This window comes from Trachinotus anak, unplaced genomic scaffold (genome assembly GCF_046630095.1).
Source record: "Trachinotus anak isolate AG129_WGS33_773 ecotype Australia unplaced genomic scaffold, CSIRO_AGI_Tana_v1 ptg000004l, whole genome shotgun sequence".
Classification (NCBI taxonomy): Eukaryota; Metazoa; Chordata; class Actinopteri; order Carangiformes; family Carangidae; genus Trachinotus; species Trachinotus anak.
The window spans coordinates 9,214,778-9,226,771 of record NW_027273855.1 but is presented as its reverse complement, the minus strand read 5'-3'; the positions used below and the strand labels follow the sequence as shown (position 1 = coordinate 9,226,771).

The 11,994-nt window shown below is 39.7% G+C and overlaps 1 protein-coding gene and 1 long non-coding RNA gene across 5 annotated transcripts; one reads left to right on the top strand and one right to left on the bottom strand.

Moving 5' to 3' along the window:
• The first annotated feature begins 23 nt into the window (after positions 1-23).
• On the top strand, positions 24-9,889 carry LOC139620294 (interleukin-17 receptor B). Of its 4 annotated transcripts, XM_071475647.1 has the most exons (11): positions 24-71; positions 151-231; positions 323-347; positions 2,483-2,596; positions 6,900-7,006; positions 7,151-7,283; positions 7,379-7,411; positions 7,508-7,537; positions 7,655-7,735; positions 8,171-8,445; positions 9,078-9,889. In XM_071475647.1, exons 2-11 carry the CDS (start codon positions 166-168, stop codon positions 9,489-9,491), a joined length of 1,278 nt encoding a protein of 425 aa, XP_071331748.1. In that variant the 5' UTR covers positions 24-71; positions 151-165; the 3' UTR covers positions 9,492-9,889. The 4 variants fall into 4 exon arrangements, with proteins under 4 accessions (XP_071331748.1, XP_071331749.1, XP_071331750.1 ...); XM_071475648.1 differs by lacking the exon at positions 323-347; XM_071475649.1 differs by lacking the exons at positions 24-71; positions 151-231; positions 323-347 and adding an exon at positions 1,613-2,025.
• On the bottom strand, positions 5,682-11,760 carry LOC139620296 (uncharacterized). Its single transcript, XR_011690805.1, has 3 exons — positions 11,624-11,760; positions 9,333-9,382; positions 5,682-5,820 (listed from the first exon to the last, which is right to left on the bottom strand). It is a non-coding gene; the product is annotated as an uncharacterized lncRNA (long non-coding RNA).
• Between the last annotated feature and the right edge of the window lie 234 nt (positions 11,761-11,994).

Here is an 11,994-nt window from a genome sequence, read left to right as displayed (position 1 = left end):
CGGGGCTTACTGGCTGTATTTATAGTTAACGGAACCTGTAGCTGGGAGTCCATTCAACAAGTGAACTGCAGGTAGGATGTTACACTGACTAGTCAATGCTGAAAATACTCTGGATTATTCATTTATATAATTTTATTTTTAATTTTTTAGGCCACCAGTTGCTCCATGATGCGGGGACTCGCGTTGTTTTTTTTCTTCCATGTCCAGGCCCAAGTGATGTCACATAAAACTGTAAGTTATTGACTTTAACACATGAGCCATTAAATATCTCGCTTCAAATTGAAAGTGATTCAAATGATGTATTTGTGGAATTTGTTTGCAGAAAATGGAGTGTCGTGAATTTCACAGTAAGTTTGATGTTTTATTCACTCTGAATGAGTACTGAGACCTCTAATGTCAAGTTGTAAAAGCTGAAACCACAATAGAGTTAAAAAGATATGCAGACACCAATATCTTTTAAGCTACCAGCTAATTATATTTTGTACTGTTAGATTAATTTGGTTCTCCAAAACTTTCTTTGTTCTATAAAAGCCTGTCAAGTTGTTTTAGAGCTGTCAGCTTTGTGGAAAGTGAAACTTCCATTACCACTGACTGTAACCCTATCAGTAGGCTAGGAGTAAGCAACAGAAGTTTATTTAAAATGTCTGACTTTAAACAAAAAAAACCTCTGTAGCCACTGGTGTTTTCACCCCAGAGTTCATAATACTGATTTAAAGATTCTTGTTGATGTGAATAGGGTTTTACATTGAGTGTTCCCCAATATTTTAACCTAAACTGTAAAATTTCAATTTACAGTGCATCCGGAAAGTATTCACAATGCTTCACTTTTTCCACATTTTGTTATTTTACAGCCTTATTCCAAAATGGATTAAATTCATTTTTTACCCCAAAATTCTGCACACAATACCCCCTAATGACAAGTGAAAAAAAAGTTTGCTTGAAATTTTTTCAAATATAATAAAAATAAAACCAAAAAAAAAAAAAAAAAAAAAAAAAATTACAGCCTCAATTCTTTTTGAGTATGATGCTACAAGCTTGGCATGCCTATTTTTGGGCAGTTTCTCCCATTCTTCTTTTCTGAACCTCTCAAGCTCAGCCAGTTTCAGATCTCTCCAGAGATGTTCAATCGGGTTCAAGTCTGGGCTCTGGCTGGGTCACTCAAGGACATTCACAGAGTGGTCCCGAAGCCACTCCTTTGTTATCTTGGCTGTGTGCTTAGGGTCGTTGTCCTTGTTGGAAGATGAACCTTCGCCCCAGTCCGAGGTCCAGAGCGCTCTGGAGCAGGTTATCATCAAGGATGTCTCCGTACATTGCTGCATTCATCTTTCCCTCGGCCCTCACTAGTCGCCCAGTTCCTGCTGCCAAAAACCTCCCCACAGCATGATGCTGCCACCACCATGCTTCACTGTAGGGATGGTATTGGCCAGGTGATGAGCGGTGCCTGGTTTCCTCCAGACATGACACTTGGCATTCAGGCCTGATTTAATGAGCCATTCGCAGTTTCACTGTACCGGCCATGTGTACTTAGACTTGCATGGCATCTTTGTTTCATCAGACCAGAGAATTTTGTTTCTCATGGTCTGAGAGTCCTTCAGGTGCCTTTTGGCGAACTCCAGACAGGCTGTCATGTGCCTTTTACTTAGGAGTGGCTTCCGCCTGGCCACTCTACCATACAGGCCTAATTGGTGGAGTGCTACAGAAATGGTTGTCCTTCTGGAAAGTTCTCCTCTCTCCACAGGGCAACGCTGGAGTACTGACTAAGGCCCTTCTGCCCCAATCCCTCAAATTGGCCAGGCGGCCAGCTCTGGGAGGAGTCCTGGTGGTTCCAAACTTCTTCCATTTACGGATGATGGAGGCCACTGTGCTCATTGGGACCTTCAATGCTGCAGAAATTTTTCTATACCCTTCCCCAGATCTGTGCCTCGATACAATCCTGTCTCAGAGGTCTACAGACAATTCTTTGGACTTCATGGCTTGGTTTGTGCTCTGACATGCACTGTCAACTATGGGACCTTATATAGACAGGTGTGTGCTTTTCCAAATCATGTCCAATCTAATGAATTTACCACAGGTGGACTCCAATCAAGTTGTAGAAACATCTGAAGGATGATCCGTGGAAACAGGATGCACCTGAGCTCAATTTTGAGTGTCAAAGGTGCTTCAACAAAGTATTGAGCAAAGGCTGTGAATACTTGTACATGTGATTTTTTTTGGTTTTACTTTTAATATATTTGCAAAAATTTCAAGCAAACTTTTTTCACTTTGTCATTATGGGGTATTGTGTCCAGAATTTTGAGGTAAAAATTGAATTTAATCCATTCTGGAAAAAGGCTGTAACATAACAAAATGTGGAAAAATTGAAGCGCTGTGAATACTTTCCGGATGCACTGTATTTCAACAGCTGAATTAACAGAGAACAGAATGATAATATGCACATTTCGAATGTGTGGACAGTGATTATCAATGGTGTCTCTTGTTCCAGATTTCCCTCCTGAAAATGATACCTCTCCTTCTCTCTTGGCGGCTCTAAAAGTGGAGCAAGTGACAGTGGGAGGACAAGATATGCTGAATATCAGCTGGGCAATCAGCATTGATGGTAGGAGACAACCACTTGATGTTCATTTTAATACTGTTTTACTTAAAACACATCAGCAGCACAAATGGAGCAGAGCTCTCTGACTTGGCACCTTCAGTAAGTAATGAAAGTATCTTACCGATTATCACTGACTATCTGCTAAAACAACAAAAGCTGTTACACATACAATGTGTGTCACATAACATTAGAGATTTTTCAGATACTCTTAATTTTGTTTACTCGACAAACAGGACTTTAGTCTGATTGGGGTGACACTGGACAAGGCAGAAGGAAAAAATGTTCTGTATATAATCAAACAGAATAGTATAAGCTTTTGCAGCATGTGTAACGGATGTGAGGCAGGAAGTCTCCTAATGATGGAGAAACATTAAGGCAGTCAAATTCATGTGAACATATGATGTTGATGAACATTTAAAAAAAAAAAATTTGGATAGACATCACTGCATTTTATATAAACTGTATTTATATCCATTGGAATTGAAGGACACTTGCTGGCCGATATTTGAAAGTTAACACTGTCCAACGGATATTTTGTCCTCAGTTGAATAAGGAGAGTTCAATAGTGGGTGTATAAAAACCTTGATTGAGGCTGACAACAGAGAAGGGCTTTGATGATAAGACCACATATATGCATCTTGATGATGCATTGATAAAAGTACGAAACAGGAAGAATCCCCTTGGGTAGTTGCTGGTGGTGGTGCACTAAAGCAAGAAGATGGAAAATTGAACTTCTGGATTTTGGATCGTCCTGTGGAAAAATGTAATGATGGGCAGGAGGACAGCAGATGGATTGGCTCAGGAGAGGCAGGCAGAACAATCATTGGCCAGATATGGTGATGTGAAAGAGAAAGTGACAAGAGTTGATGAAAATGTAAAAGTGGGTCAATAGCAGGAATTCCCAACAGATGGAGAAGTGAGAGGGAAAATATTTTCCTTATTGAACTCTCCCTAAAGCTGCATTAAACCAAGTTATGATCAGCATTTGTGTTTTAAACCCCAGGTAAAGAAAAAAAAAGTTGTGCAGTCATATTTTTAGCATTTAAAAAAATATAGCCACAAATCTGAAACTTAACTGAGCCTGAACACCAAACGGTACAAGGACCTTATTGTAATTTGTTCATCAGATTTTTCTTCTGCACCGGAAAATAAATTGCTTTTTTGAGGAACTGCACATGCTCAAATATAGGCCTGGTGAAAATTTATATAGTTGATGGGTCTTGCCCATGGGTGTGGCAAAATGGCTCAATAGTGCCCTCTAGAAAATTTCAACTGGGCAGTTTTACCTACATGTATGAAATTTGGTATGCACACGTAACATGAAAAGTCCTACAAATAAGACTGTGGCCCTACCGTAAACCCAACAGGAAATGAGTTTTTTTAATTTACTTTGCAATTTTGGCACAGTTTTTGCCATTTACAGGCATTGGAATTTAACCCTCCGCCTAGAGAATCAATCAGACTGACATCATATTTGGTCAGTCTAATCTTAAGACCTGTGAGATGCTAAATTGTGAGGCTTTTCAGTTTTTGTTAGACAGCCTGCCCATGGTGCTACAGTGAATTTTGATGATTTGCCATGAAAAATTAACGCAAGCACACATTGTCCAAATTGCCCCAAACCTTATATCTTTGATAAGAGTCCTGAAAACATCTAAGAGAGGAGTCGGAGCCAATATAAATCTCCTCTGAATAACAGCTCTAACTCTCCTCCTATTGGTTGTTTTCATGAACCTAAGACAAAACAATTGGTCCATAAATAAAAAAGGGCTTCATTACATAAGATGAGGGAGTCATCAATCTCCCATTGACACCTAGACCTTTTGACCTAGAACCTTTTAGCTAAGGCCCTTAAATCTTTTTGATCTAGAGCCTCCTAACTTAAGGCCCTTAAATCTTTTTGACCAAACCCATAAATTCACATAACATATAGAACTTCAGATACTACAACATCACTGAAAACGACATTCAACTTTCACACATCCTAAATGATGATTGCATATATCTGTAATTCAGTTTTAACTAGGCAGAATTAAAGTTAAAGATATCTCAAATGTCATTTTGATTCGTTAGAATTGTTGTGCATATTTGCCCAGCAAAGACATCATTTGAATAGTGTTAGCAAAAGAAATGGCGGTTGTTGTTAAGATAGTTAGAAAATGCCGTGAAATAGAATGAGTTTATAATCAAGGAATTTGCGGGGAATGAGAGCTTTGTTCATTTGACAGTTGTGCTAGAAATTTACATCCTATCGAATATTTAATTGTCTCCAGACACACTTGAGGACCTATGACAAAGCCTGGATGGTCTCAGAAGTAGATAGTAAATCCATTTCTTGAGCATTTTTCACTAACAGCTTGTGTCGTGTAGGGGCTGCAACACAAAAATATCTCCTTCTTGCTGCCCAGCATGGCTGTAAAACCATGTGAATAACAAGCCGCTCCCGCTTATGGCAAGCCCCTTCTCCTATTTGCCGCAACTTCTGATGTAATTACAGATATGTCTAAGCCTATTTCAAGATATCTGTAATTACATTTTGACTAGGCAGAATGAACGTTAAAGATATCGCTGATTTGAGATATCTCTAATCAAAATTAATTTGAAGATAACTATAACTTGATAAAAGATATCTACAATTAAATTATGACTATCCATAACGGTTTGAGATATCCACAACATAATTTTGACTATCTATAGAATATCTAGAATATCTATAACATTGTTTTCACTAGTTAAAACTTAATTTAAGATATCTAAAAAGGACAATATTGATATCTTTAATTGAGAGGGACTGAGATATCTTGAACTGGAATTACGACTAGTCAAAAATTAAATTGTAGATATCTCAAACTGGAATTATGGATAGTCATAATTTAGTCATTAGTTTAGACTAATGAAAAATTAGTCATGAAAAAATTAAGTTGTTATAACTCAAGCACACACGTTGTCCAAACTTTAGGTACTATGTTATTTTCTGGTTGGACCCCAGAGCAGATTCAGACACAGAAACACAGAAATAATTATTTTATTGGCATAAGCCAAACTCAGAGAATACAAGGGAAGAGTGCAGGGGGAGAGGAATCCAGGTGGAGACTGGTGGCATCTGGAGGTCGATAGCCGGAACATGCAGGTGGGTGTTCAGCGAGGAGACAACAGGTGAGTAGAGTGGCAGGTAATGGCGGTGGGTCTTCAGCAGGAGCTGGCAACAACACAGGCTCAAGTAGTAGCTGAGGTGAGGAGAGACACTGGTGAGTATTACCCAAAGATAAAGACAAGTAATAACACAAGGTTTCTTCCACTAGAGTAAGGTGGCCTGAAGAGTTATCACATTGAGCACAGAACAATCTGGCAATGAGTGTGTCAAGAGCGGGGGTTCTTATAAAGCGCTTGATGAGTAATGAGTAACAGGTGCACCCGTTAGCCAGTGCTGCGCCACACCCATGCTGATAAGCACACATACATGCACAAAGAGGGGAGGAGACAGGGAAAACAGACACAGGAAACACTGGGGAGATCTATCAGTCACAGAGGGACTGTGACACCTCCTAGCAGGTTGGCCGCACCCACCTCAAACTTGGTCAGAAAATACTTGCTGCTGTGATGATGCTTAACTGTGAAAACTGTGAGTTTTTATGAAGGGTTAGGCTGTGGCAGTGTAGTGAATTTTGCAACAGGAAGTATTTGGAAATCCAATGTACATTGTCCGATCTGCTGCAAACTTGGTCAAAAAATGCTTAAAACGCTGATGATGCTTCACCAAATTATAAGTTTTAGTATAATGGCGTGGCTCTGGTGGCGTGGCAAATTTCGATATTTCACCATGAAACAAGAAGTTGTTGTAAGTTGAGCACATATTATCCAAACTGGCCCAAACAATACATATTTGAAAAGAGTCCTGGCCTGAAGACATCTAGATGCCAATATTCAGTTATAATCATAGCACCCCCACGTGGCATCAGGAAATTATTTAAGCTTTGATGTACTTCTCCAAGAGGGTTGACCGCACTCATATCAAACTTGCTCAGAAAATACTGAAGACCTTTATGATACTTCACTTTGACAATTGTGAGTTTTTGTTGAACTAAACTTTGGAACACCTGCCAGAGGAGATCAGTCTCGCAGAGTCAGTTCTCTGTTTTATCTCACTTTTATTGTGTGATGTCTTTTTAATTTAATTTACATTTTACTTTGATTTGTTTGGATTTTTTATTTTTGACTCATGTGAAGCACTATGTTACTTGTATTGAATTGTGCCATAAAAATAAAGTCTTATAAATAAAGTCTTCTATTTTCCGTCTCTCTGCAGCTAGTATTGAATATCTGATGGGCACGCTGATCAAAACGGAGGAATCATCGTACCTCTGCAAATACAATCCACATTTAGCCAGAGCAAATGTCACTGCATCAAAGCAGGTATCACGGATTGAATCTTAACTAGAACTGATAAGACATTTTTGTACTTTAACAGTGAGCATGAGTTTGAAATGATGGACCCACCAAAGGGTCTGTGAGGTTGAAAACATTAAATTCACTGCAATGCAATCTTTTCAAATCTAGAAATGGTTTCATCATTTGGTAAAAGCAAGCTATGGCACCATCCTCATCCAAGCTACCAATCTACCTTTGCCTCCACTGAGGAGTGGCTCCTCTTATAGGTATGAAAGGATTATGGTGTCTCCTCCAAAACATGGTACGTTTTTTTATTAAATCCCAAATATATTTGTCCTCAGGACTGTATTAAACCTATAAAATTATTAAAATGTTAAAACTGTCTTTTCTTTGCAGGTGTTACACTAAGGTCTACTCAAGTTCCTACCGGTGAGCAATCACATTTGCTTGTGCATGTTCGTATGTGTATATAGTGTATAATACTTAACAACAAAAATGTTGATTTTCTGTTTTTTTAATTTAAAGATGTCACTCCAATTGAGACCACCACTTCACGTAAGACTCCACGGTTACCTAAAGCGCTGTCAGTATATACACAAAATCCGTTAAATCTCCATATTACATTAAGTGAAATAAGGAATGTATTTTGTATATATGTGTTTGTCCGTACAGCCTTGAGAATAGAACGTGTCACTGGAATCTTTTTTGGAGGACTGATCGGTTTGATGATCCTGAGTTCCTGCTACATAATCTGTAAATACAACACTTTTTGGACATTAATTTAGTGTTAAATTGCAGATGATAGCACGGAATACAGTCCCAACATAAAGCACTCTTCAGTGTCAATGTGCCATTATTGGAATAATTCTCACTTCTAACAGATGCACAGGCTTACCCACCAGTATTGTATATATTCTCTGGATGTGAAAAGTGCAAAATGCTATCTAACCCATTTACAACAATCTGTCTGTCACATTGCAAAGGAGCTTAGCTTATCTTTAATTAATCTTTACCAACTGGTTAAACGTCTTCTCATCTTGCAATGAAGACATACTTCACCTCCGAAGTTTTGGCTCATTACAACATTCCTAACAAATTTGTTAATCCCTTCTAGATTATAGAAAATGTTTGACACTGCTGCCTGGTGCTGAAGATAGCAAACCTCTCCGATGTTTTCTTACACCCCAGATAAAAGCTGTGGAGCCAACATTGCCAAATCATTTGGTTTCAAAAGGTTACCTCAATTTCCCACTGTTCCTGTTCCTATCCTGGTGGTGTACCCTGCTGAGAACTCAGCTTTCCAGCGGGCTGTGGTCGCCCTTGCAGAGTTCCTGCAGTGGCATGGTGGCTGCAGTGTGGCTATCGATATATGGCAGCAGGGGAAGATTGCAGAGCTGGGGCCAATGCGCTGGCTGGCAGAACAGGCCAAGGCTGCAGAGCAAGTGCTCATCGTCTGCCCACAGGTACAGATTGTATGTTGTATGTCATTTTTATTAATTATTTCTTGCTGTCTGACAAGGAGTGCTTTTAGCGATTATTCATTTTTATTGTGTTGTTGCTAATATGATGTCACCTAGGCCCTGTTCAGACCTGGTATTAACATCTGTCCCAGGTGATCCACATGGATGCTCTTTTACACAGCCAACAAAATGTCAACAGGTGGAACGTTTTTTTGACAAAACGCTCATTAATAGAAACAAACTACCTTGGGCCAACTGGCCATTTTTTGTATGTTTCAGTGAGAAATCTAATGTGTTACGAAAATACGTGAGCTAAGGTAGGATTCCTTAAATGACAAACAAACTTATGACTTTCTGTAACACAGCCCTAGGACTCCTGCATCTTTACATCAAGGACCAAAATAAGGATTAAATATGTCATCTTTGACATTTAGTGATCTTTTTCATAGACATAAATAATCCTTGCTCTAAAGCATCTGGCAAGTTAATATTATTCTGTTAATAATGAAAATAGTACCTTCTAAACTCAATATGTTCAAAAAGAGTAAAATACCATGTTTTTGTATGGCAATCCTTGACATTTTGCGCACTCACTGTCCTTCTCTTCTCTTCTCTTCTCTCAACCCTCTTCACAGCCCAGTTACTCTCCTTCTGACTGCAGCTTCTCAGAACCCTCTATACCAGCTGCAGCTCATGACCTTTACCCCCTGATCCTCAATATGGTGGCTGGCCACGCAAAGAGCACCAGTGACCTGGCTAAGTTCTGGGTGGTACAGCTGGCTGAGCAGCAGGACAAAAGGCCTAGTAACTTGGTGCTGGAACTGAGGGCCTGTAAGACTTTTTGTTTGATGAAGGATTTGAAGAAACTGTGTAGGAGTCTTCACACTCACAAGAAGGACGACAAGAAGATATCCAACGTGATCTTCAGACCAGGGATTACCTACAATGAAAAGAGCACAGTGAAGTTAAGAGAAGCTGTTGAAAAGCATTTTCAGAGAGGTGGAACCTGTAGTCACCTCTGTTTAAACATCTGTAATGAGAATGTTTAGATTGATATAGACAATGGGTCAGAACAGTTTGTTAGTGAATAGCCGTATCTTCTAGTCTTCTTACTATTTTTTAAAATATAATTTTTATTTTTTTTTTTACAGATGACATTTTAGTTACCAAAACCTAGGCATAGACACTGCAGGCTAAAAACATGTCAGTTTTTTTTTTCATCATATTTTTTTTTCTAGTGGTGTAGAAACCTGCCTCAAACTTGCATACACATTGATAGTTTTTCATCTGTTGTCATCATGTAGAAATTGTAAACAGCTTCATGGCTGGTGAACACTAGCTCAGAGAAAGAAATGGGCAACAAAGACAATGTTATTAACATTCAAGAAATGTATTTTACCATAATTAATTATTTAAATAGCTTCAATAAATACCCCAGGATATCTTGTTTGTTTTATAATTTCAGATGTAGTGATGGAATTCTCAACCTTTCTATGGAAAGTTCAACTCGCTAACCCATATGTCAGCAGCATGTCATGACTCATTCATTTATATGATTTCTTAATTAAGTCTTGCTTTATAAAAGCTGCATAGTGGCTCGCTGGTTAGTATTGCACATCTAGAATCTAGCATCTCACAGCCAGAGGACTCTAGGCTCAAACCAGTTAGGCAAAGGTAGTTATAAATTATTGGCAGAAAATTCAGAAATTGAAATGTTAAAAATATGAATATTACATAAGTCTAAAATTAATTAGTTACCCTCAGGGACACCAGCCTGAATGGTGAAAGAATAGCCAATATTGTATAGTCTCAAACTGATAACTATTGATTAATAATTAACTTAATAACTACAACCAAAATTGCCATATTAACAGTTAAGTAAAAATTGAGTAGAGGTTGGCAATATTCTAGCTTGTGCAACATTAAAGACACCTATATAAAGGCCTGTGGGTGTGCATGTGTGTCTGTCGGAATATAGACAAAGGCAATGGCTTATTTAAAATTGTTGTGACAACATGGCCTAACAGGGAAGACTACCACAAGATGGCAGTACACAAAGAAATTACTCAAGATGACTGAAGGTGGCCACTGAGACCACATGGCAAGTGGGGGAGGGAGAGTGTGAGTTTCTTGGTGTGCGCCAGCTCCAGTAGTCTAAAGGGTGCCAGGTTAAAAGAGGGTTAGCTGCATGCAAGTCCTACGTGTGTACGAAGATGTTTTGGGAGAACTTCTAGTCACATACTCCATGACGCTTGATCCCTGCATACAGTCTGTGATCCGGCCAGCCCACTGTATCCCTGTAGCAATGCAAGGAAGAGTAAAAGCGGAACTTGACCACATGCAAAGCATAGGTGTCATAACACCTATCTCTGAGCCTACAGACTGGGTTTCTTCTATGGTAGCAGCACACAAGAAGGGCAAGCAGGAAATAAGACTGTGCATCAATCCCAAAGACCTCAACACAGTATTGAAAAGTCCCCGTTTCCCCATGCGCAGTGTTGAAGAAGTAGCAGCACAGATGTCAGGAGCAACAGTATAATCTGTCCTGGATGCCAAGAACTCCTTCTGGCAGATACGTCTTGATAAGAAATCCTCAGTGTTGACAACATTCAGTACAGCTACCCATGCTCTGTCATTGTCGATGACAACATCATCGGAGGCTGTGGAGTAGCTGAACACAATGCCAACCTGATAAAGGTGCTTGAACGAGTGAGAGAGGTCAACCTCAGGTTAAATCCAGTCAAATGTAAATTTTGCCTGGACCAAGTAAGCTATGTAGGCCACATATTCACAAGCAAGGGCCTAAAAGCTGACCCCTCTAAAACCACAGCTATCACTGACATGCCAGAATAAGCCTTTTTCTTAAAGTGATCAATTTGTCCACTTTGGTTTACAGTGGAATCGTTTTGAGTTCTACCTTGGTGTATCCTCATTGGGTTGTTTACTGAAACCACAAAACCATATAGAAATGTTTTGTAATGTTTAGACTTACCTAATGTCTAAACATTAGGTAAGTTTAGTTAGCCATCCACGGCCATGGTGTGTTGGTGCGTACTTTTTTGCCTATTTTCTTTGTAAATTCAGTTTTCTGCCTTGGTTTCTGGAGCTCTTTCACCAGAGAAGAGCTCATTAACATCAAAGAAACAACTCCAGAGGATTTTTTCCACCTTTCTCGACTCACCTGTGGAATTATTGGACATTTTGGTCAGAGGTGCACTGACCGTTACTCTCGCAGCGAAACGCCGGAGGAGAAGAAAACGCGCCGGTGCGCTTGCGCGTCTCCGCCGGCGCGGACTTCGCACATCGCTCCCAGGTATCTTTCTCTCCAATGTGCGTTCACTGCCCAACAAGCTGGATGAACTTCAGCTACTGGTGCAGAAGAACAGAGACTTTTCTTCATCTTCCGTCCTGTGCTTCACGGAGACGTGGCTGTGTGGATCGATTCCGGACTCTGCGCTGGAGCTGGCCGGCTTCCAACTCTTCAGAGCGGATCGCGACACAGAGCTGTCCGGCAAAACGAAAGGTGGAGGAATCTGTTTTTATGCTAACAGT